This window comes from Azolla caroliniana, unplaced genomic scaffold (genome assembly GCF_043228905.1).
Source record: "Azolla caroliniana isolate FFs.n. ecotype wild unplaced genomic scaffold, voAzoCaro1.0.p SCAF_6, whole genome shotgun sequence".
NCBI classification, from domain to species: Eukaryota; Viridiplantae; Streptophyta; class Polypodiopsida; order Salviniales; family Salviniaceae; genus Azolla; species Azolla caroliniana.
Window position 1 is genome coordinate 5,473,254 of NW_028230441.1, and position 21,404 is coordinate 5,494,657.

The 21,404-nt window shown below is 39.1% G+C and overlaps 1 protein-coding gene across 2 annotated transcripts; it reads left to right on the top strand.

The window, feature by feature from the left end:
• Positions 1–11,164: 11,164 nt before the first annotated feature.
• Positions 11,165–13,849, top strand: LOC147862785 (OBERON-like protein). 2 transcript variants are annotated; one of them, XM_087321541.1, is made up of 2 exons: positions 11,165–12,463; positions 13,111–13,849. In XM_087321541.1, exons 1-2 carry the CDS (start codon positions 11,334–11,336, stop codon positions 13,718–13,720), a joined length of 1,740 nt encoding a protein of 579 aa, XP_087177667.1. In that variant the 5' UTR covers positions 11,165–11,333; the 3' UTR covers positions 13,721–13,849. The 2 variants fall into 2 exon arrangements, with proteins under 2 accessions (XP_087177667.1, XP_087177666.1); XM_087321540.1 differs by having other exon boundaries at positions 11,166–12,471; positions 13,116–13,849.
• Positions 13,850–21,404: the final 7,555 nt, after the last annotated feature.

The following is a 21,404-nucleotide window of genomic DNA, read 5'->3' on the forward strand; positions in this document are numbered from 1 at the left end:
GCTTCAGTGATTCTCTTTAAGTATCAGTTAAATTGTGTTATATGGAAGGAGCAGTTCTTTGATCGACGACAAACTGTAAGAGATTCACATCAAACCTGAAGTTGAGTGAGGTACAATCTTCCTTTTGTAACTTTTTTCCATGGTATTGTTATCCTTTGCAGATCTTTTTTCTTATCAATTCAGAGGTTTGGTAATGGTGTCCATACACAACAGCAGATCAAAACATCTGCATTTGAATTCGTTGATTTCAAGCCAAGAAAAAAATTGTTATTGAATGGTCATGTTTGCCCTGAAAAGACCTGGTTGTTCAGCCATCTTTTCATTCTGCTTAGCTTTGGATATGCATTGGAAACACAACTTTCTGATCAAACTAGCTCCGTTTGAGGGTTTCAGTTAGGCTGCAGTCAGAATGGTTGGTTTCTCCTCAGAAGGATGGTATTCTCAATAATCGGAACAATGATATTCTGACAAGAAATAACATCCAAAAGATTTTATGAAAAGCCAATGATCAAGTTGACTCTTAACAGTTTTTTGGTATTATGCTTGGTGGCACCAAGATCTACACAAATTCCCACTTTCGAATGTTTGTACTAAATTTTTTGAAGTGTTTGTGAAATAACATAGTTTAATGTAGAAATATCAAAACTAAGCACATTTTAGTTCCACCCATTTCTATTGCACATTCATATTGATAAAATCCAATAAGATATTGACTGATTGAATTTGATAATGATGCTATTTACATTTCAACATAGAATCAGGAGAATGTAGAAAACTTAATACCTAGCAGCCATCTATGTTTCAATACATTCTTGGAGTTTTTGTAAAGGGGTCCATCCAATTGCATAAATAGCCAATGTATGATAGATAGTTCGTGCACGCATGTTTCTTCACCTTTTGCATATAAACTGCAATAAAAATACAAGACCCCTCCATGTGTATGCACATAGACTCAGACGGTTCATTTGTATCACATATATATGCTTCGGATCACAGTGTAGATTGGTTGGTTTAGGTACAAAGTAAGGTTCAAGCAAGAAGTTTCAAAAACGTGAAACAACTCCATTGAAGCCATCATGAAATAATAGTATGCATGTTTTCAACTAATATACATCTCTACAACCAACATTAGATGTTTTATTGCTCAAATTCTCGCCTTGAGCTTAGGTTACATATGTTGGAGATTAATATTGTCACTATGATACAACCAAGATCACTGAATTGGATTTGCTCATTAAAAGAACAATGAATATCAAAGAATGACCAAAATTACATGTAGCCAATGTTGACCCCATACCACCACATCCAAGGGAAATGTTGCTATAATACCACCATGTCCAACTGGAATGTTGCTTCCCCCATGCAGCACAAAATCAATCTAAAATAACAAGTTAGAGTCTACAACTTAGACAGTTACAAGACATTGGAATAAATGAGCAAAAACCAAATGGCCTGTTTGGAGAGCCACAAGTAATTGTGTAGCAACAAGCACTCGGTATGCAAAGCCTTGTATGTTCTCGACAACATGTGCATAAAGCACAAATTTCAAAACTCCCAAGTTGTCGTCTCGTGCTATTAAGGAATTGTTTCTCCAATCCTAAATTTGGGAAGATTTTCCAATCGGTAGTGACATTTTCGAAAAGCACATGATCATTATGTATATGGGGCAAACTTAGAGTCGAGGTCTTCCCCTGATACAAAATAATATCGCAGACATATCACTTGTTAGAAAGGAATATCATGACAAGCGCAAAATTTTCAGCGCCTGAATCCACTGAAACAATGCATAAAAAATAGGTCAACATCTGGTCTGCAACATATTTCTTAAATGGATTCGTACATTGGTTGTCTCTTAGTCATTAAACCAGAAAAACAACACTCGTCCAAATAAGGCGTGATTTAGCTAGTAGATGACTCATCTTCAAGGAAGGAAGAAGGAGATAGTTAATTCTAGTACTTGTGATTCGTATTAGGCCAGGAATCGATGATTCAGAAGGCACTTGTAAACCATTGGAATCTACAATCAAACATCCATTGAAAATTCATCTGGCGGTCAAGATAGGTATAATTTGGGACATATGTGTTTTAGACGGAAGAGATTAAGCTACAAATATTATTTGTCTGGAAAGTGCATCACAACATTTCAATCTTATCCAAAAGACAAGAATTAGTGGATACAACAATCCTACAATTGAAATATGTAACCATAACGTGTCAGTACAACATAGAAGAGTCTTTAAACCCTAATTTTTACACATTATTCATTGAATAAAAGACCATCTGCATCATAGCCATAAAGTATGTGAAGGGTTTTTACATTGCATTCTTCTTTTTTGTTATTTTGTCTTATGCCGGCAGGGGTTAGGAGGCATATTTCTCTTGCTGCAAAGAGTAATTTGGCATCAAGGCATCTCAACCTTAAGTGGTTGAAGGTCTCGATCTCTCTGATCGCAACGTAATTCAGTCTTTCGGAGTTTCACTCTGGGTGGCAGTGATCCTCACCACGCCCAAGTTGCCATCTCGAGTTGTTTCCAATCTTAGGGTTGCTTTAATTTGTACCACACCCACAACAGCCCCCCATCTCGAATGCTAGGTGCTTGGATAACAAATCTTATGGATTCACTAAACCTCCCTCCATTAAGATGAACTCTTTTTAACCCAAATATCTTGGATGACACCCACCATTTGTTGGATCACCACGTGTGGTTGAATGGATGACACGTGTCATTCTGTGTTTAGAGTGATATGATTTGATCTATTCGAAACCCTTAAGAGTTTTCTGTGAAATCTACCCATATTACTCTATTTTGCAAGAGAAGAAAACTACAATTTGCATGTGCATATATGCGTACATACATCTACCTACACACACACACACACACACACACACACACACATATATATATTCATATACATACATTCATATATATATATATTCATATACATACATTCATATATGTACATATGTGTGTATGGATGGATGGATAAGTAACATATAGACAATACATATATTTAGTGTTACTAGAACATACATGAACACAAAAGAAACCCTAATGCTTATTTGAGAAAACATGTGATGCAACCGTTTTCTATCAGAATGATGGAAACAGAGAAAAGAAGTATGGATGGATAGAAGATACCTCTGATGGAAGGTTTTCTGAGAAGGGGATGTTTCCCTTGGTTGGTGCAGCAAATTGAAGGAGAAGAAGAAGAGGGAGGAGTAAGGAGAAGAAGGAGAAGATGAGGGGACAAGACATGATTGGAGAGAAGGTTAAGAAGGTCTAGGTCCTAGAAGGAAGGAAAGAAGGAAGGAGAAGGGCATAGTTTTAGGTGTAAAGAGAAAGAAGAAGAAGAAGAAGAAGAGGAAGGAGATGGAGATGGTGATGATGATGATGATGACAGGTAGACAAGATAGCATTGAATGAATGTATCCATACACTCATACATACATACATTCTCTCTGTCTCATGTCTTCTTCTTCTTCTTCTTCTTCTTCTTCTTCTTTCTTCTTGCTCTTTTTCTCTAACAACTACTACTATTACTCTTCATAATGGTGAATTGAGTGCTTTGTGTGTGTAAAGTGAAAGAGTAGGTCCTGCCCTGCCTCAGCTTTCTGTTTCAGACATAAACCCTCTTATCCATGCCTCTTGCAGGCTGCAGTTAAGCCATTATTCGGCCACAAACCCAACAGCAGACATGTCGGGCAGGAGGAACTAGGGTTGTATTTTCGGGACGGGGCTCACATTGAATTGCTCACATCAACCCATCCATGGTTACTTTGGGTGCACATTGGGTGGTATGGGATCGATACCTTCCTCTTATTCTTCTTATTCTTCCCCAGCCCCCCACAAACGGACAAGGGTGGAAAAAGCGATCCATGCAAGATCCGGGTTTATGTGTATGCCCAATCAATCCAAAGCCTATTCGAGGTGGACACGCTTTAGTGCCCACAATGATTGAAGTGTTGGCTTGCTTGCTAATCGTTGGGCCATTGTCTTAATCGCCTTTACTCGTTGCTCCTAGGTTTACCCTTTTTACAAAGGAATATCATGTGTTGCTTGATTGAAGAGTAAGAAACTCTATAAGATTGTGTATGATGGATAGCATGCTTCTTTCTAGTTCTAGAAGAGAAATGCATGGACGTACTTTTTCATGTCATCCGTAATAACAAAGATCGTGTGATTGTGCGTGGCTTAATCTATGCACCAGTAAGGTTGTGTATGATGATATTTGGGTAACGGGTTATGTTGTGAAATAATAACCCTAAATTAGACCACAATAAATGGTGTTCATACATAAAGGGATATCAGGTTGCCACTATGTAATGGGGTGAATGAATGGGTGAGTGTATTGAATATATCCTTGTATTGGTGTCACGACTCACTCCTACAACTATATGTCAATTAACCTCTCAAGCTTGTGCCCTAAGGAGACAATATGTCAAACTAAGTGGTTAATCTCATGCATCTTAAATCTCCACAAGTCTAAATTTGCATCTCAATTTACCTCCTTAAGTTTTGTTTTTTCTCTACAAAGGAATATCTCATATGAATTGGTGTTTTTTTAAATAGCGGTATTAGAAAAAATTCCCTAGTGCTCAAAAGCATAAATTTATTATGCATCTAAATTCCCCCGTGTAGCCTTAGAAATCATTTCACTATAAGTCTAGAATGATCTATAAACCGGAAGGAAGACAATAGATTCATGTATAGTTATTCTATTTGTTCATAATTGCTCATGGGTAAATTTGGTACAATCAATATGTCCATATGTGTATGAATTGGAAAATACGTACAACTTTCAAAAGTCAAGTTTAGTTGGTAAGGGTCATAGGAGTATGAACAAGTTACCTTTCCTCAAAATCAATAATCATATATCTACATTATTGTAGCATCCTATTGCTAAACCCGACATATTAGGTTGATTCTTGATATCATTAGAATGAGTTGGCACCTACATCCTAACTACCATGCACACCCTCAGAATGGTTGGTACCCACCAATGTTAGGATTTGATGTTCTATAATTTCATCAAACATACATTTTTAAAGCATGTCAATTTTATCGAAATGGCACACCCTCGGAATGGCGGGTACCCACCAATGTTAGGATCTCATGTTCTATAAAATCATCAGACGTGCATTGTTAAAGCATGTCGATTTTATTGAAATGATGCATATCTCTAACTTGGGGGTAAATTGACATTCTAAAAAATTCATTACTTGTTTGGGGGCATAAATATAAGACATTGTCATGAAACCACATAATATCATAGAAAGTTTCAGGTTTATGTTTCAATATATCATACCATTTGAAGCTTCAAAGCATTATCGCCACGAAAACCTCTTAAATTTTAATCTCGCATCTTTTCTTGAAGCTTTGCCATGTTATTACTTTTGACAAAAGAAACTTTGCAATGGTGTAATGCAACAATCGAATTTCTTGCATAGATATGACGTAAATGGATCATGTGATCGCTTTCAATTCCATGTAGTTTATGCAAATTCACAACATTGTCTTTATAAATTGTATCCAATTGTGGGTGATATTGGTGTGAAATGCCTTTAATATCAACAAAAGTCATCAATCTACTCTCAATATGTACCTTTCTCATGAAAGTTTCAACATGAAATGCATGTATAACAAATCTATTGTCAAGGAATGACAGATGGAAAGTTTCAATGATAAATTTCAAATGGTATCATTATTTGGACATGCCCCCATGAAATGTACTGTTCGACACATCAAGCTCTACAAAGAACATCATCAAGAAAAAACAAAACAAAACAAAAGGTGTGCCTTATTGATGCAAACAATTTAAATAGTTAATAATAAATTCAATTGAGTTATATGCTAGTAGACTATTGAGGACGAACCAAGAGTCGAGAAAGAAAAGGGTGTTTGGTCTATATTGCACATATGTGTATCCCTTCAAACTTACGAATAGTACCATCATATGAACGTTGTCGACAAATAATGTGTTGCAAGATGTTGCATATAAAATCAAGAATTTAGTGATGTCAATCTAAATGCACTTGTGCAAGATTTGCGAAAGTCAAGTGTTTTTTCAAGATAGTGTGCATAAATTGTATATATAAAATTTGCAACTGTTGTTAAGTCTCAAACATTAGGTTTGATGTTTGTGCTTGCTACTCATCAAAGGATATTGTCAGCTATAGGGATGCAAATGTTTTGTTCGCAATTAGGTTACGCTTCAATATAATGATAGCAAATCACAAAGGAAGATGCCCCAAGTATTTAGATGTATGTATTTCTATTAAGTTTGCCTTCCCTTTACAAATTCTCATAACAATTGTTTTAGTGCACAATGCCACCAATATCACAACATTCTTACAAGTCGAACAATAGTGATGGTAGTAGGCTTGAGACAAACCAGTCAATGGATCCATCCATCTACCAAAATCACGATGATCATGTAAGATAAGGTAAAGTGTAAGCGAAGGTTCTTTTTTAAAGCAACGATTAGTAGGATCTTCGAGGGTGACACTCATTTGTATTTCTTTAGTTTTTCCTAACAAACACATGCAATTATTTATTTGTGTTACTACGAGATAGGAACCTACACTCTAGATTATTATCATTATATAATGATGCATATACCATATCAATTAGGGCAAGTGCTATATTTTGTTTTGGACGGCACTTTACACAGTTACTCGTGCATAGACAACAAACGTTTTCCCACCTAACCGTGGTAATGGGTATGAGTTTTCCATTCGGATCGTGTGACTCTTTCAAAATGGTTTTACATGCCATGTGACATTTTCAAAGGCCTCAAATAAGCAGTCAACCATTAAATCCTACCAATTTCCCACAATCTCGATACTTAAAGAATTGACATGGGTCATTCATAATATTTTTTAATCTATACTATTACTAGTGTGAACTTTTATTTACTTCTATGTGGTTTCAAGAATGCTTAGAGTTTCTTAGGAATCATAAACTAGAGAATAAATTGGTTAAAACTAATAAATAAGTAATAGTAATTACTAGATAATTAACAAGAAGTAGGGTTCCAAAGTAGTCCCATGGCATTCAACTGAACATTTTGATGTTCTGATCTAACAAAAGCTATATAAAGGACGTCATTATTATGAATATTGTATGTTGGCATCATAAAATAGTCAATGACAAATTATATGATCCAAATATGAATTTAATGTTGTTAACCGGCGGGACAAGTGAGACAAGTGTGAAACGTATCAAAAGGAGCCGAACACTAACAACCGAATAAGGAAGCCGAATATCAAGGAAGGAGCGGGTGGAAAGCACCGGGCTGAAGGAAGCTATATATATGGGGGAATAATGAACACGTGAGGGAGAGCGCAGAAGGATCTGAGAAACTATGATTAGGGATAGGCTAACAGAGAGTGAGTGAGTGTTCACCAATTATACTCAGTGCTTATATTTGTACATGTATGCTACATTTAATCGAATATACATATATGCATTGGGGGTAACTTCCGTGTCTGTCTCATCTCTATACACATATATCTGTATAACGTTTGGTCTGTGTAATGATGTATATACTAATCGGCTGTAGCCGAATTCAACGTGTCAGTCTTATTCCCTATAACGATCCGATTAACGTTCGACCCCGAGTCTCCTTCACACCACAATACCTTGACCCGATTACTTAGGAGGGGTAATCGAAGGTGTTCTCCAAGAGGGAGTAACAAATGCGTGGTTTTTTAGCGTTGGTCAAAGTAATGTATAATGTGTAACTAGACTCGTTTAAACATATATTATTGAAGTTGCATCCATTGAGAATAAAAAAGCTCAATGTAAAATACGCAACCAAACTTGTCGAAACATATAGTGCTAAACTTGTGTCCACTAAGAACAAAAAAACTTTAAAATGTGAAGGTTTTCAAAAACGATGACAAATAAGGCTACATGGAAGATGGTAAAACCTAAAAAGGTGTATATTTCACGAGTCGTGTTTGATTGAAGAGAGGAAAATACTTTGAGAAGGATTTTAACCATTGGCCTCTCACTTTTACTTCCATAGAGAGAAGAAATTGGTTGAAACTGGAAATCTTGCTTTCATTAAGAAATTAAAGTTGTCCTTGACTTTTTTTTGGAAGCAATTAAAAAAACTTGCCATGTGATGATAAGCTCTTTCAAAATTTCCACACATTTCGGAGGTTTGATGAAGAACTACTCATACATTAACTTTGAGTTGATAGAATGCATTAATATGTTATCATGGTACGAGGTAAGTAGTTAGGATTTGTTTTGTATGAATCATAATTCGAAAGACTTCGTCAATGAACATACAAGTTCGTTGCTCTATAGTTAATTTTTCATATGTATTTGTTGTTTCGTATTTTTCCATATTCAAGGAAGTTTGATGGATGAAATAATAATGATTAGACTACATACAAATACAATCAAACAAAAGTCTCATCAAATCTTTTCATCTTATTACATAATGACGTATATCAACAAGAAGAAAGAAAACATGTTGGCTTTTGTTATGTTGCAATTCAAGTTTAATTGTTGCTCTTTGTCATGGCAAGCCTACAACTAGAAAATTTCAATTGTTTGATTGTGGACATCCATGATCAATGATATATCATTGGAACACTTTACATGTCCAATGTCTTAAGAACTCTTTTGTTCATAATTGTTTGCCTAATCTAGGTTTGTTGACACAAGAAAGAAAATTAATCATCACTGTTGAATATATGGATATACTAGACTTGTACTAAACAAGAAAATCATATATGTATGCTTGCAATTGTAATATTACATTATTGTGAACCATGTAATCCTATAGTACATGCAACCTAGAAAATGCAAATTTTATAGATGTGGTTCACATGTTAAAAGTTTTGAGTTGTTACAACAAGCAAAATTTGCTTCCATGACCACTTATATAGCTTAACCCCATTCACGCGCCAATACATTGTTATCCATGCATGGGACACCCTACACATATATAGGGCACCATCGCCTATGTACGTATTCCCTTTACACGTGCTCAACTGCCAACATAGGCCATTCCATGTGCACTCGTGTCATACTCTAGCTTAGTATTGTCGTTATTATGCTATGATAAGCATGTAACGTTAATCGCCTCGAGACTAAGGATAGGTTCCAATTGGAAAGCAAATGTATAAGCGGAAAATATTTGCAATAAGATGTGGTATACCGTATACATAAAATGTAACTTTATTAAGGGGACAATATTCAAACATGGTATTTCCAACCTACAAAGCATTATAACTACTAGTAACGTAGAGATTGTTCAAACTTTCAAAGCATCTATATATTCTTCGTCTATTAGCTCATATGTGTCCTTTGTGAGATCTCAAATCGACATACCCATCTCTTGGGCTAGAACCTTAATGGTACCCCTCCCTCCCTCTCGCTCTCTCACACACACATTAAGCTAATGCTCTTTTGCACAACATCGTGATTATTGGGAGAAATACAACACATGGCATCATTCCCACATGAAATCACACAATATATCAACATAAGTTCTCACTTTCTCGATATAAAGTCGTCTTCCCCTACACAAATAAGAAATGTCATTTTGTGTATGTTAGAAAGTTGTCTTTCGTGGCATGAATACCAAAAGTATATGAACTAAAACCGTATAACGTTAAAAAATCTCATAGTGATCTTAAGGTATTGGTAGGACTAGTTAGCATAAAGATAGCGCCTTTAGGGACATGTTCCGCAAAGCTCAACTACAAGAACTAAAGAATCAATCTTCCTTTCCAATATCATGTATGTTTTGGTACTCCATTATTATGTATGCATAATATATGTGAAGATAGGTCAAGAATATTTACAAAATATAAGTGAAAGGTGTGTTAACTAATGTTAGAAATGGACTAATGTGATTGGATAGATGGAATGATGGGTGCATGCACATGATATTGACAATCAATGAATGAAGAGTCTTTTACAAAAGCACATGCATTCAAGGGCCCTAAGAAGAAGTACAAATATGAGGACTAGTTGCCCTCATAAAACACATTACATCAAAACGTTGAAGTCTTAAGATTCTAGTAGTGTAGGATAGGCTTTCGTCACAACGATCATGTTACCTCTTCCAAGGTACCAATCATCCTAATATACATCGGTGTAAGATGTTGCTTGATCATAGCTTGGGGAAGGTCAGGAGGATCAAGTCCTTCTACCCAATCTATTCACCTTTCTTTTGTATTACTTTGGTTGATTGATTAGTAAACGATGCTAACATCCATGGAGGCCATCAAACAATAACCCATTTCACATACTCCAATGATACAACAAACCAAGATATCTAAGGTAGTAAAATAAAGGAGAAATTATATGAACTTATTAAGAATGCTGAAGTATGGAACATAATAAGTTGAATGACTTTAGTGATTAAGCAACATAGGGAATCTACTCAAGCAATGTATCGCCAAAACGTGCACCATGTTAAATCTTTGTCGAGCAATTTCGTGACCTTTCAACATATTTCTTTCCTACGTAAAGAAACAAACAATTCCATCAATGTACTACTTTCTCCCTTCAAGGTATATCTTCCAAGTGTGGGCCATGAGTTGAATACTGAAAGAAGACTTGGTCTAATGTGAATAAAGCCTTTTCGAAATGCAAGATATCGAACGAAGAAACACACATTATACCTTTTTTAAATTGATGTAATGTAATGTGAATCTTACATTAGCTAGATTATTCTAGAAGTGATGTTCATGTGGTACCAAGCCCTCCTTCCGCTGTAACGTTTTTCAAGGCTTGGGAAAGGATTCATTCTCTTTAATGAGAAGCAAATGCGACGTAACACATTAACGCTTATGCTCTTTCCTGAAATAGATCGAGTCATTTCTACGCAGCATTCCAAGCGGGGCACAATAGGAGGATAGAGTGTCAGCTTGGACATTTCGCCGGCCCATACGTGTAGTGTCCTCAGAGAATCATGAGATGGTGACAAGATTGGTATAGGAGAAATGAGGGGTATTGTGGAAAATTAGGAGGGGTATTTTGGAAAATGATGAGGGGCATGGCCCTAAATAATGAATGTTTTCTCCCCTGTTCATTAGTTCAAACTAGAAGAAGAAGAAGAAGAAGAAGAAGAAGAAGAAGAACTTTCCTCTTTCTTTACCTCTCCATCTCTGCATTTCGTTCTTCATCATCAATCTCAGAGTTACACAGACAAAAAAAGAACTCCAGAAATGGGCTACTTACGCTGAATCAGGATTCCAGGTTCCTGATAAAAAAAAACCTTCATTGAGAATCGAGAAAATTTGCTTCCTCTGTATTCCCGTGTGTCTGTGTTTTAATTCCTTACTGAGAGGCCAAAAGATCTCAATGAAGAGGGCGAGGTCATTCATGGAAGGTCAAGAGAGTGGTGGAACAGGGTCCATTTCTAGGTCCAGTGGACCTTCTCCTTCTTATCAACAAACTAACCCTCCCATGGATGCTATGTCTATGAGACAAATCCCTCATAAATCAGAGAAAGGAAGAGATTCCGTTGATACTAGTTCAAGGCCATCATGGCCTTGCGAACAAAGGACAGGGGAAATGCATGAGGGGAGATCCATACCGTCTGTCTCGGTTGTGAAAGAAGAGACCTCAGCCATCCAAACTGTAGTCCATCGCGTTGTTGGTTCTGATCAAATCACTTTGAAAGACATTGCTTGTGATCCAATCGAATCCATTGCTGAGATTCTAAATGTGCTGCCTGATGAAGAATGTGAAAAGCTTAAGTCAGAGCTTCGTGAGATTTTGAATGCTGTTGGGGGCATAACACAAAAGGGGGATTTTTCAGTTCTTCAAAGCTGGGTCCTTAACCGAAGAGACATCCTTCCTGATATATTATCTCACTCCAATCGTACCCAATTACAAATTTTGGTTGCCTTGAAGACAGGCATTCAAGCTTTTCTCCATCCTGACATATCGATCACACAGAGTGTCTTGGTCGAAGTCTTCTTCAATAAGAGATGCCGAAATATGGCTTGCCAGTGCCAGTTACCTGGAGATGATTGTAAATGTGAGGTTTGCACCACAAAGAGTGGTTTTTGCAATGTTTGCATGTGCACTATATGTAACAAATTTGACTTCGATGTGAATACATGCCGTTGGATTGGATGTGATGAGTGTTCACATTGGACGCACACTGATTGTGCCATAAGGGTTCGCCAAATAGCAATGGGTGTATCGTTGAGAAGAGGGAGAGGATCGTCGCCTGAAATGCTTTTCAACTGTAGAGCTTGCAAGCATACTTCTGAGTTGTTAGGATGGGTTAAAGACGTGTTTCATACTTGTGCTGGTGATTGGAACACCGAGGAACTAATGAAAGAATTCGATTCGGTGCATCGTATCTTCCAGGGTGCTGAGGATTCAAAAGGAAGGCAATTGCTCTGGAAGTCAGAGGAACTACTTCAAAAGCTAAAGAATGGAGGGAACAGTGCTACAGTTTGCAGTGAAATGCAACAGTTCTTCCAAGGTATGTATGCTTTTCAATTTCCTAGGTACTGTCCACTTAGTATGTTTTTCTGTTTTTGTTTTGCATTTATATGTTAATGAGTGTGAAAGTAAAATATATGCTACTTTAAGATAGAACACACAAAAGGGTTAATATCCACACTAAATGTTGCTGAAGAACTAGTTTAAAACCACTCTGAACATATATAACCATTACGACTTAATTTTGATGACATATTTTAAATAGAATTCAGCCAATGTTGGCATGTGTTTTAATACCGTGGATGTTTTACTCATTTTCTTTCCACTAGTAAAATATGTTCTGGCAACAAAGTTCACGCCTTTAGATCAGGTTTTTCACTCTGTCAATGTAACATTCCATAGACTGCTTTATTATCACATGGCTGAAAATTAAGGTCCTTACCGTTCCCCCTCAATATGTTCCTCCCTCTGTAACACCATTCCAACTAAGAGTGGCGTCATATGCAAGTCAGATATACAATATCCCGATACAGTCCTTCCAAAATAGGTTGTGACTGTAGGCTTGATGAGCCAGATGTGTAGGAATGTGTCAATGTTGAGGGCTTCATTCTTAGCTGAAATGGGTGCCGACTATCTTTTCCTTGAACCTTATTTGATTGAGACTTTTATGTGATCTTACTGTAGAACTGGAAAGTGAAGAAGATGTGGCGCAATACAAAGGTGAGAATGCAAAGATGGTAGAGCCACAAGAAGCGTGCAATCGGATTGCAGACGTTGTCCAAGAAGCCGTTGCGAAAATGGAAATTGTGGCCCAGGAGAAATCCCGTGCTCTCAAACGAGCTCGAACCGCCTTAGAAACATGTGATAAAGAACTGGAAGAAAAGAAACGAGAATTACAAGATATGCAACTTGAGAGGCAAAAAAAGAAGCAAGAGATAGAAGAGCTAGAGACAATAGTGAAGCTAAGGTTGGCGGAATCGGAGATGTTTCAGATGCGTGCTGATGATGCCAGACAAGCCGCGGAGAATTTGCAACGCCTTGTCGCAGATAGGTCAGAGAAAGCCGAGGAAGAGTACACTACAAGATACCTTCAGCTTAGGCTTAATGAAGTAGAGGCAGAAAGGCGTGCGCTTTTTGAGAAGATTCAACTCCAAGAGCATGTGCGTGCCTCATCACAGCCGAATTCTTCGTCGCAAATGGCCATGATGGGTAAAATACACGATTTGCTTAAACAAGTCTATAGCCCTAAAAAGGATGGCACCAATACTAAAGAGATGTCAGTGGCATGAGGGCACTCACATGACCTTTTTTTTTGGCTTTTTTGGTTAGGATTCAATGCTACTGCTATATACATGGTTTGTTGACATAAGCTGCTTGTTTTTTGCTACATTATCAGCTTTCTAAAAAATTAGTTATGCCCTGTACATGTACTTTTCAGTTTTCTTTTTTTATCCGGATGTTTTGAAGAATGTATCGGGCTTATTCACATCCCTCATAAAAGAGTATTTATTGTCTAACAATATTGACTTGCCTTAGTGGATTATATAGTTTTGAGTCTGGCACACTACCTTGGTTTTTAATATGATGAGTTTTTTAATCGACTACACATTTCAGCATGATTAAAGCCAATCGACGAAATGGAAAATGCATTTTCCAAAATAGGGTTCTATTACATTAAAGCTCCTTTCCATTGTCTTTGGAAGTATCACTAGTTTGTCATGTAACTCTATTGCAAGGGGAGGTGTTGAAACATGGACCAAGTTTGCCCTACCTATTGGATGATCTACTCAATATTGTAACGTCATGTTTAACCATTGAGGGTTATGCATCTAGTACTATTTTGGTGTCTTCTTTATCCTCAAGTATGTAAAGGCACCGTGATCCCATTATATTTGCATGCATAACCCATGGAATGAATAGATCACTCTAGTTTCTACTCTCAAGGTGTCGTCCTACCTAAACATAAGGCCAATATTTGAAAAAGAAATTCACATGAATTTTTGTTGATGGATGTTTGTGTACATTATAATGTGAAGGTATCATCCCCTAGGTTGCTAATAGTGCAAACTTCCTGGGTACAAGAAATTACCCAATTATCAATGATCACAATTATATTATAGGTGAAACCCAACTTCTCACACAATTAACATACAAAATAATAATTTGAACCTTACACATCTACATGCAACAAAGCACACCACCTAATCATGTGAGTGTATGATCCTGATCGTGTAAAATCAAAATCACATAAGGTTCCTAAATCGATAGAGAACGTGTAAATTTGATTTCTTTTGAATCAATCTTTCTCACTATATTTGCCAAAATGTTGTTAATTGTTCTCCTATTTGCAAAGCTTTTTTTAATTGTCTATAAGTGCAAAGGATCAACAATGGTAACTGAAACCTATTAAACAAAATCTGAAAGATATTTAATTATCATCCAAATGTTTAATTAATTAATGAAACAAAGCACCAAGGGTCGATTTATTATTAATGAATTGATTAACTAAGAAATGAACCATTTTGCAATGGAATTTATAAATTAACATAATTAGTGGCATGCTCTTCGTGTGTTATTTTCCTTCGTTCTCTCAACCCCACTCTCACATAAAAGCCCAACTTTTGTCCACGTGTGCAACACCCGCATAGCATAACAATGTCTCTAATCCATTATCGTACAATTCAATTGGCTTGTATTACTATGAGTGCTTATTTATGAGACCTCTAAGGAATTCATGGTTAAGATAATGGTCAAACTCATCAATGATCATATCAACATCCCTATTTAATATCAATCAACAAGGAATTTCAAGAACTTTAGGAACTATTTACTAAAGGAAAAGTTGTTCCAAATTAATCAATACTTTTTCTTGCAAAGAGATGCAAAAAAGAAGGAAACCTGGCTTGTGCTAAGCAATTACATAACCTTATTATAAAAATGGTTTGTTAGCAAACATCACTATTGCAAATAAGATGATAGACATGACAACCATATAGTTGCAAGTGGTTATGACTTGAATGTCTTCGTGAGAAATGCTCTTATAGACATGTATTGCAAGTGCAAGGAGATTCTGATGGGACGTGAGATGCATGTTGAGATTGAAAGAATGGGGCTGTTGGATAAAACTTTTTTGTTGGATATGCCGAACATGAATAAGTATGGCTACAAAGATGATTTATCTTTACCTAGAAAGATTGGTTACTGTCATTCAACATGGCTATACAATATTCATTGTAATATTGGATTATCTTTTATATTGCCGCTGGCCACTTTAATTTTAATACCAATGGAGGATAGTTTTTTATGAAAAAAAAACATCCCTATTTAATGTATCTGCGCCATATCCTCTTATTAAGTGATCCAATGGCCAATGCACTATGATGCACCTATGTGCCCTCATTGGGGTCTCTCTTTTGACCTTAAGTATGGTCCCACTAAGTGGCAGTTTTGGTCGATATTTGGGCCTGAGCGCAACTTCTTCCATCTTCCAATTGACGCAACTCTAAGACCATAATCAATATTAGTTTCATTTTACCATACATCAAATTTGCTTTGCAACCTTCATTCTTTCGTCATAACCTTAAATTCTTAGTCGTATGAGAGCAATGTATTTTATTTTCTATATCTTTTTGCACTATATCATAGGCATGGATCTTCCATCTTCCTATCGGCACAACTCTAAAACCACAATTGAAATTAGTTACATTTAACCATACATCAAAATTTGTTGACAACCTTCATGACTTTCCTTGTACTTACCATCAATTCTTAGCTCTATGACAACAATGTATTAGACTTTCTATATCTTTTTGCACTACATTAGAGTCATGTATCCCGCCTCTAACCATAGTGCACCCCACCTTGTACGATTGCTACATAAAATTGGAGGCTATTTGGAATACTCGGTAGGTTCGGTGGAATATTGGAGAGTTCTTCCCGTCAGGTGTTATTCATATGTCTATGTCCGAGATCCTCCCCTCTTCGAGGAGTCTTTCTAGGACTTGGACCCCACTTGTATAACTTTCATCAACTATTGCCTTGATGGAAGCCCGAGGGAAGCAAAAAAGGCTCATGTAGTATGATCCCTAAGTTAAATACAATGTGTTGCCAATGAATCATCCTATTTTCTTGGTATTCCCCCTAGTCCAAACCCATATTTGTCATCCCAAACCTCACCAAATCCTCAACCTCTTATTCATTCTAACCATCAGCTTAAATAACACTTTGGTATTGAGTAGAACCACTCCACCTTATCAAAACGTCGTCTATAAAATATACCTATGTCCCAAATGGCATGAAACTCCACACGCCTAAGCTCCGCTAGATGCCTATTACCTTTTATACTATCCAAAATCCCTCTGAGATTATGCACAATCTCTATCCAAATTCCCGAATTTATTTGGGCAGGTCTTTTAGTAACATTTTGAAATACCTTCAAACATCGAGCCTTCCAAATATACCAAATTGTAATACTACTTACCAATTGTCATATTTGAGGTTTATTAGTTTGTATTTGTGGATTCAGAGGGGTCGAATGTTTTTCCATCAAACCATGTCTCATCATAATAGCATCTGCAACCTCCTCTTGTTCATATACCAAAGGGGTATGTTCATAATATCAAAGGGGTATGTTAACTAACTACCAAAGATATTATCTTGTTAATTAATAACTTTTCATTCATTGCACTTCCCATGCACTTCCAAACACATAACGTTGGCATTGATGTCAAATGGACAAGACAAAAAGGATGAGAGACAAATATTTATTGGGCACCAAAGAGTGCTTAGCCATCCAATTATGAGCAATGATCTAACATGAAAATATTGTTAATTAATCGTGTTGGAGCAACACAACACCTTAGAGTATGCTCCATGTTCTTAAGCTCCATTCATAGGTTGCGAACATGTATTGAATGCAATAGGAAATATTATGTCTTTTCTCATAAATTGTAGAACATTGTCACATTACATTCAACAAGAAATGTCCTTTTAGCTCGACAAAAGCAAGACATTGCATGCTAAACTATTGTGTGAAAGTAATCTTTATATACATTACGAATCAATTTTTTGAAAATTATTGTCATTTGACTTGTTCCTTTGACACCAGTGCCAATGTGATGTGTTTGGAAGTGTATGGGAAGTGCAATGTATGTGGGAAGAACTTACAACCAAAAGTTGTATAAACTAAGAAGTCTAACCAAAAGAAGTTGTAAGTTTAGAACATGAAAGCTTGATATAGTGGTAAATGTTCTAGTTTGCAAAATTGAGGCAACAGTTTAAAGTATCCAATAATGTTATTGATGTTGTGCTCAACGTTGTGGGGCATCCAATGGCATCTTGTAATCTAGCTAATTGAGGATATTGTTGTATTGTAAATAAGCGCATAGTCCTAAGGCTACGTGTTGTCCAGAGGACAGAAATGTAAAATTAGGAAATTAGCAAACGCCGAGTCCGAGTATCACGGGCCACCGATGGCTCGGCTGTGTGTTAGGGGAAAAGCTATTTAAATGAGGAGCAATACCTCAGAAGGAGAGAGAAAAATATAGGCGGAAGCACTAGCTTAGTCATTCGTAATTAGATAAACTCGTAAGGTCACCGGCCATAGGCTGTGTTCTGTAACCCTTTTCTACCATAGTAATATATCTTAATTGTGCCTATTTGTGTTGCATCAGTCTGTGGTTCGATCTATACCTATGAGTTTCACGCCGCCACGTCTATCAAAACCTCGCTAGTGTTTTCTCTCTGAGCCCTGTATCTCTCTCGACGCCTCTGTACGAGCCTTCACGTACCACGCCCTTGAAGACCGATAGACGCAGATCTATCGAAGGTGTTCACCCAAAGGAATGGGTAACACAATTTGGCACGCCCGGTTACAACTGTGAGTGCACAGCGAACTTCGTTGAAGGTAACCACCAGCCGCCGTTACGGCGCCCTCTCGAACCACGAGGTCTCGGCCACCTGCCCGACGCCCTGAGCCAGTCGAAGGAACTTCCGACTCGGCGGTCACTGACCAATCCTTTCCCGATCAATCGGGGGCTTGTCCAGGGCAATCCTCGCCACCGGACACTCGATCGCGAGTGGATTCAACACCAGAACCCCCGTCGAGCCCTCCGGAGGTCAATCAACCGGAACTAAATCCTTTTCCGGTGCTACCAGAAGAACCACAGTACGACATCATGCCGTACCCATACCCACGATATGCCGACGGACCGGACGCGGAGTCACACGTCCGTGCCTTCATATCCACGTGGCAGGCTAACCACTCCACGCACCGCCTCACACCGGCCGAAATCGATGCCTCGAAGATTGCCAAGTTCACACTCTCCCTCGATGGACCGGCCGCACGATGGTACTCTCGCCTCGAAATAGGAGAGGCCACCACTTTCCAAATCGTGCACACAAAGTTCCTTGAACTTTTTCATCGCGAGGTGCCTAAACGGGAACTGCTACGGCAATTCTTTTGTATATGCCAGGAACCGCACGAAACGGTCGCGCAGTTCACGATCCGGTTCCAAGATCTCTACAGACAAGTGGCCGATGATGTCTCAGCACAATATATACCGGACACTTTCCTTTCCAGTTTACGAGAGCCTCTACGAATGACTCTCGCACTTACAAATTTCGCCAACCATACTATCGAACAAGTCATAGCGCACGTTCTCGCCCTCGATCGGAACCAGCACGACACAGCCTTCTCGATGACATCCTTGCAAAACGCTCTTCCCCAAGAGGACAATCGCTTTCGCCAAGCCCTCCAATGCACGACGTGTTCAGGATCAGGGCACCTGGCCCTCGAATGTCCCCACTGACCACAGTGTCCGATCTCTCAGTCTCGAGCTCACACGGTCGAGCAGTGCGAATATAATATGCTGAACCGCACAACGGCAGCACCGGTCCGCCAGATCGAGCCACGCAATACATACTCTCAGTAGGACGAGCGATATATCTACCACGACCAGGATAACGACCAACCGCGATCCCCGGATCGATGGTGCCGAAACGACGACTACCAACGTGATAATCGCGATGACCGGTACGACGATTATGCTCGATACGATGACGATCGCGATGATCGGTATGACCGAAGGAACTCACGCATGGATCGGCGAAACGGCAATCACAACACGCGCAACAATAGAAGACCAAATCACAACCGCCGACAGGACGCTCCTCAACATGACCAGCGCAACTCCAACACACCTCGGAACAATCCACCACCAAACAAGACCGAGGATCAACAACAACAGCTTCCACACACAGACCGAGCGAACACCAGTAGCTCGGCCAACGTGACATGTTATAAATGTAACCAACCAGGCCACTATGCCACACAATGTCCGACAACCAACCGTGGCAAGGCACCCGCGGTAAACAGTATCATGGCCGATGTTCAAACGGTCACTACCCGGCGTAAAGCGCAGACTACTCAGTGGCAAATCCAGGATGAAGTACGACAGGCAGCAAAAGAATGGGTCGACACGGCCAATAAAAATAATGTCGCACGCATGCAAACTGACATGAAGGACGGGCCCAGTGAAGTACCACAAACCCTGGCACCATCCACGTCGGAGGAGGACAACCAGCTATGGGATGTTCTTACCAACTCCCGCATCTCGCTGCCCCTACATAAACTGCTACCACTTATGCCGAGATTTCGGGACACCCTGGCGGCACTACAGGCCAATACTAAGGCCGTGACACCACTAGTACACCTCACCGAACCAGGAACCGGTCCACCACTCATGGATTCTCAGAACCCAACCGTGCGAATCATCATTAAGGGACAAGACATGCACAGATGCATCATCGACGGCGGATCCGGCGTAAACGTTATTAGCGAATCAACGTGTCTCAAACTCGGCCTGAATCAATGGGAACCATGCCCCTTTTGGCTTCGGATGGCCGACACCCGCTCCGTTCACCCCATTGGTTTAATCCGCCATCTCGACTTCACACTCGGAGGCCACATGTTCACGATCTCGGCCGTCGTGCTACGACTGGAGACACAAGGCGCCTACCCAATGTTACTAGGTCGACCATGGTTGCGTATAGCGAATATCAAGCAACATTGGCAACGCAACATGATCTCGTTCCGAAGAGGGAAGACAAAAGTCTGAATCATCACTGAAGAACGAGTCCCCGTCGCCCTCAAGGCTTCGCCGTTATACGCGGAAGGGGTCCATATGCTCGACGGATTGGCCGATGAGGAGGTCGATGACTTCCTAGATGATCATTCCTCTCTTTGAAATCAATGCCTTACCAACCATCGAGCCATCTAAAGACGAGGAAGTCACGGAGGAGCCACCACCCTAGGATGAACCCGATGCAACCACAGTTGCCGAGCTACGTCATGCTCGGGAGGCTTTCGAACGCGAACTCACCATTTCACAACGAGTGAAAGCATCAACCCTAGAAACAATAAACCTCGGTTCGGACGAGAATCCCCGTACGGTACAAATTGCCAATAATCTACCAACCGGCGAACGTGCATGTCTCGTAAAATTACTCACCGACTACCAGGATGTTTTCGCTTGGTCTTACACTTATATGAAGGGGTTGGATCCTCAATACTACCAACATCAAATTCACATCTTACCCGACACTCGGCCGGTTCAGCAAAGGCGCTACAGGATGAACCCCAACTACGCCGCTAAAGTCAAAGAGGAAATTGACAAGTTACTCCGAGTGGGCTTCATTCGCCCTGTTAAACGGGCTACATGGTTGAGCCCGATCGTAGTGGTCCCAAAGAAGAACGGAAAAATCTGCGTCTACGTCGACTATCGGAAGCTTAACGCGGCAACAGTCACCGACGGTTTCCATCTCCCATTCACGAATAGCGTCCTCGACACGGGAGCCGGCCACGAATGCTACAGTTTCCTCGACGGGTTCAACGGCTATAATCAGATAAGAATGCACCCGGAGGATCAGGAGAAAACTGCTTTTGTCACGGAATGGGGTGTTTTTGTAGCAGAA

Excerpts from the sequence above, each read along its gene's own strand:
- LOC147862785 (XM_087321540.1), top strand. The coding sequence starts at position 11,334 with ATGAAGAGGGCGAGGTCATTCATGGAAGGTCAAGAGAGTGGTGGAACA. Across the intron at positions 12,472-13,115 it reads AATGCAACAGTTCTTCCAAG|AACTGGAAAGTGAAGAAGAT; the intron begins GTATGTATGCTT and ends ATCTTACTGTAG.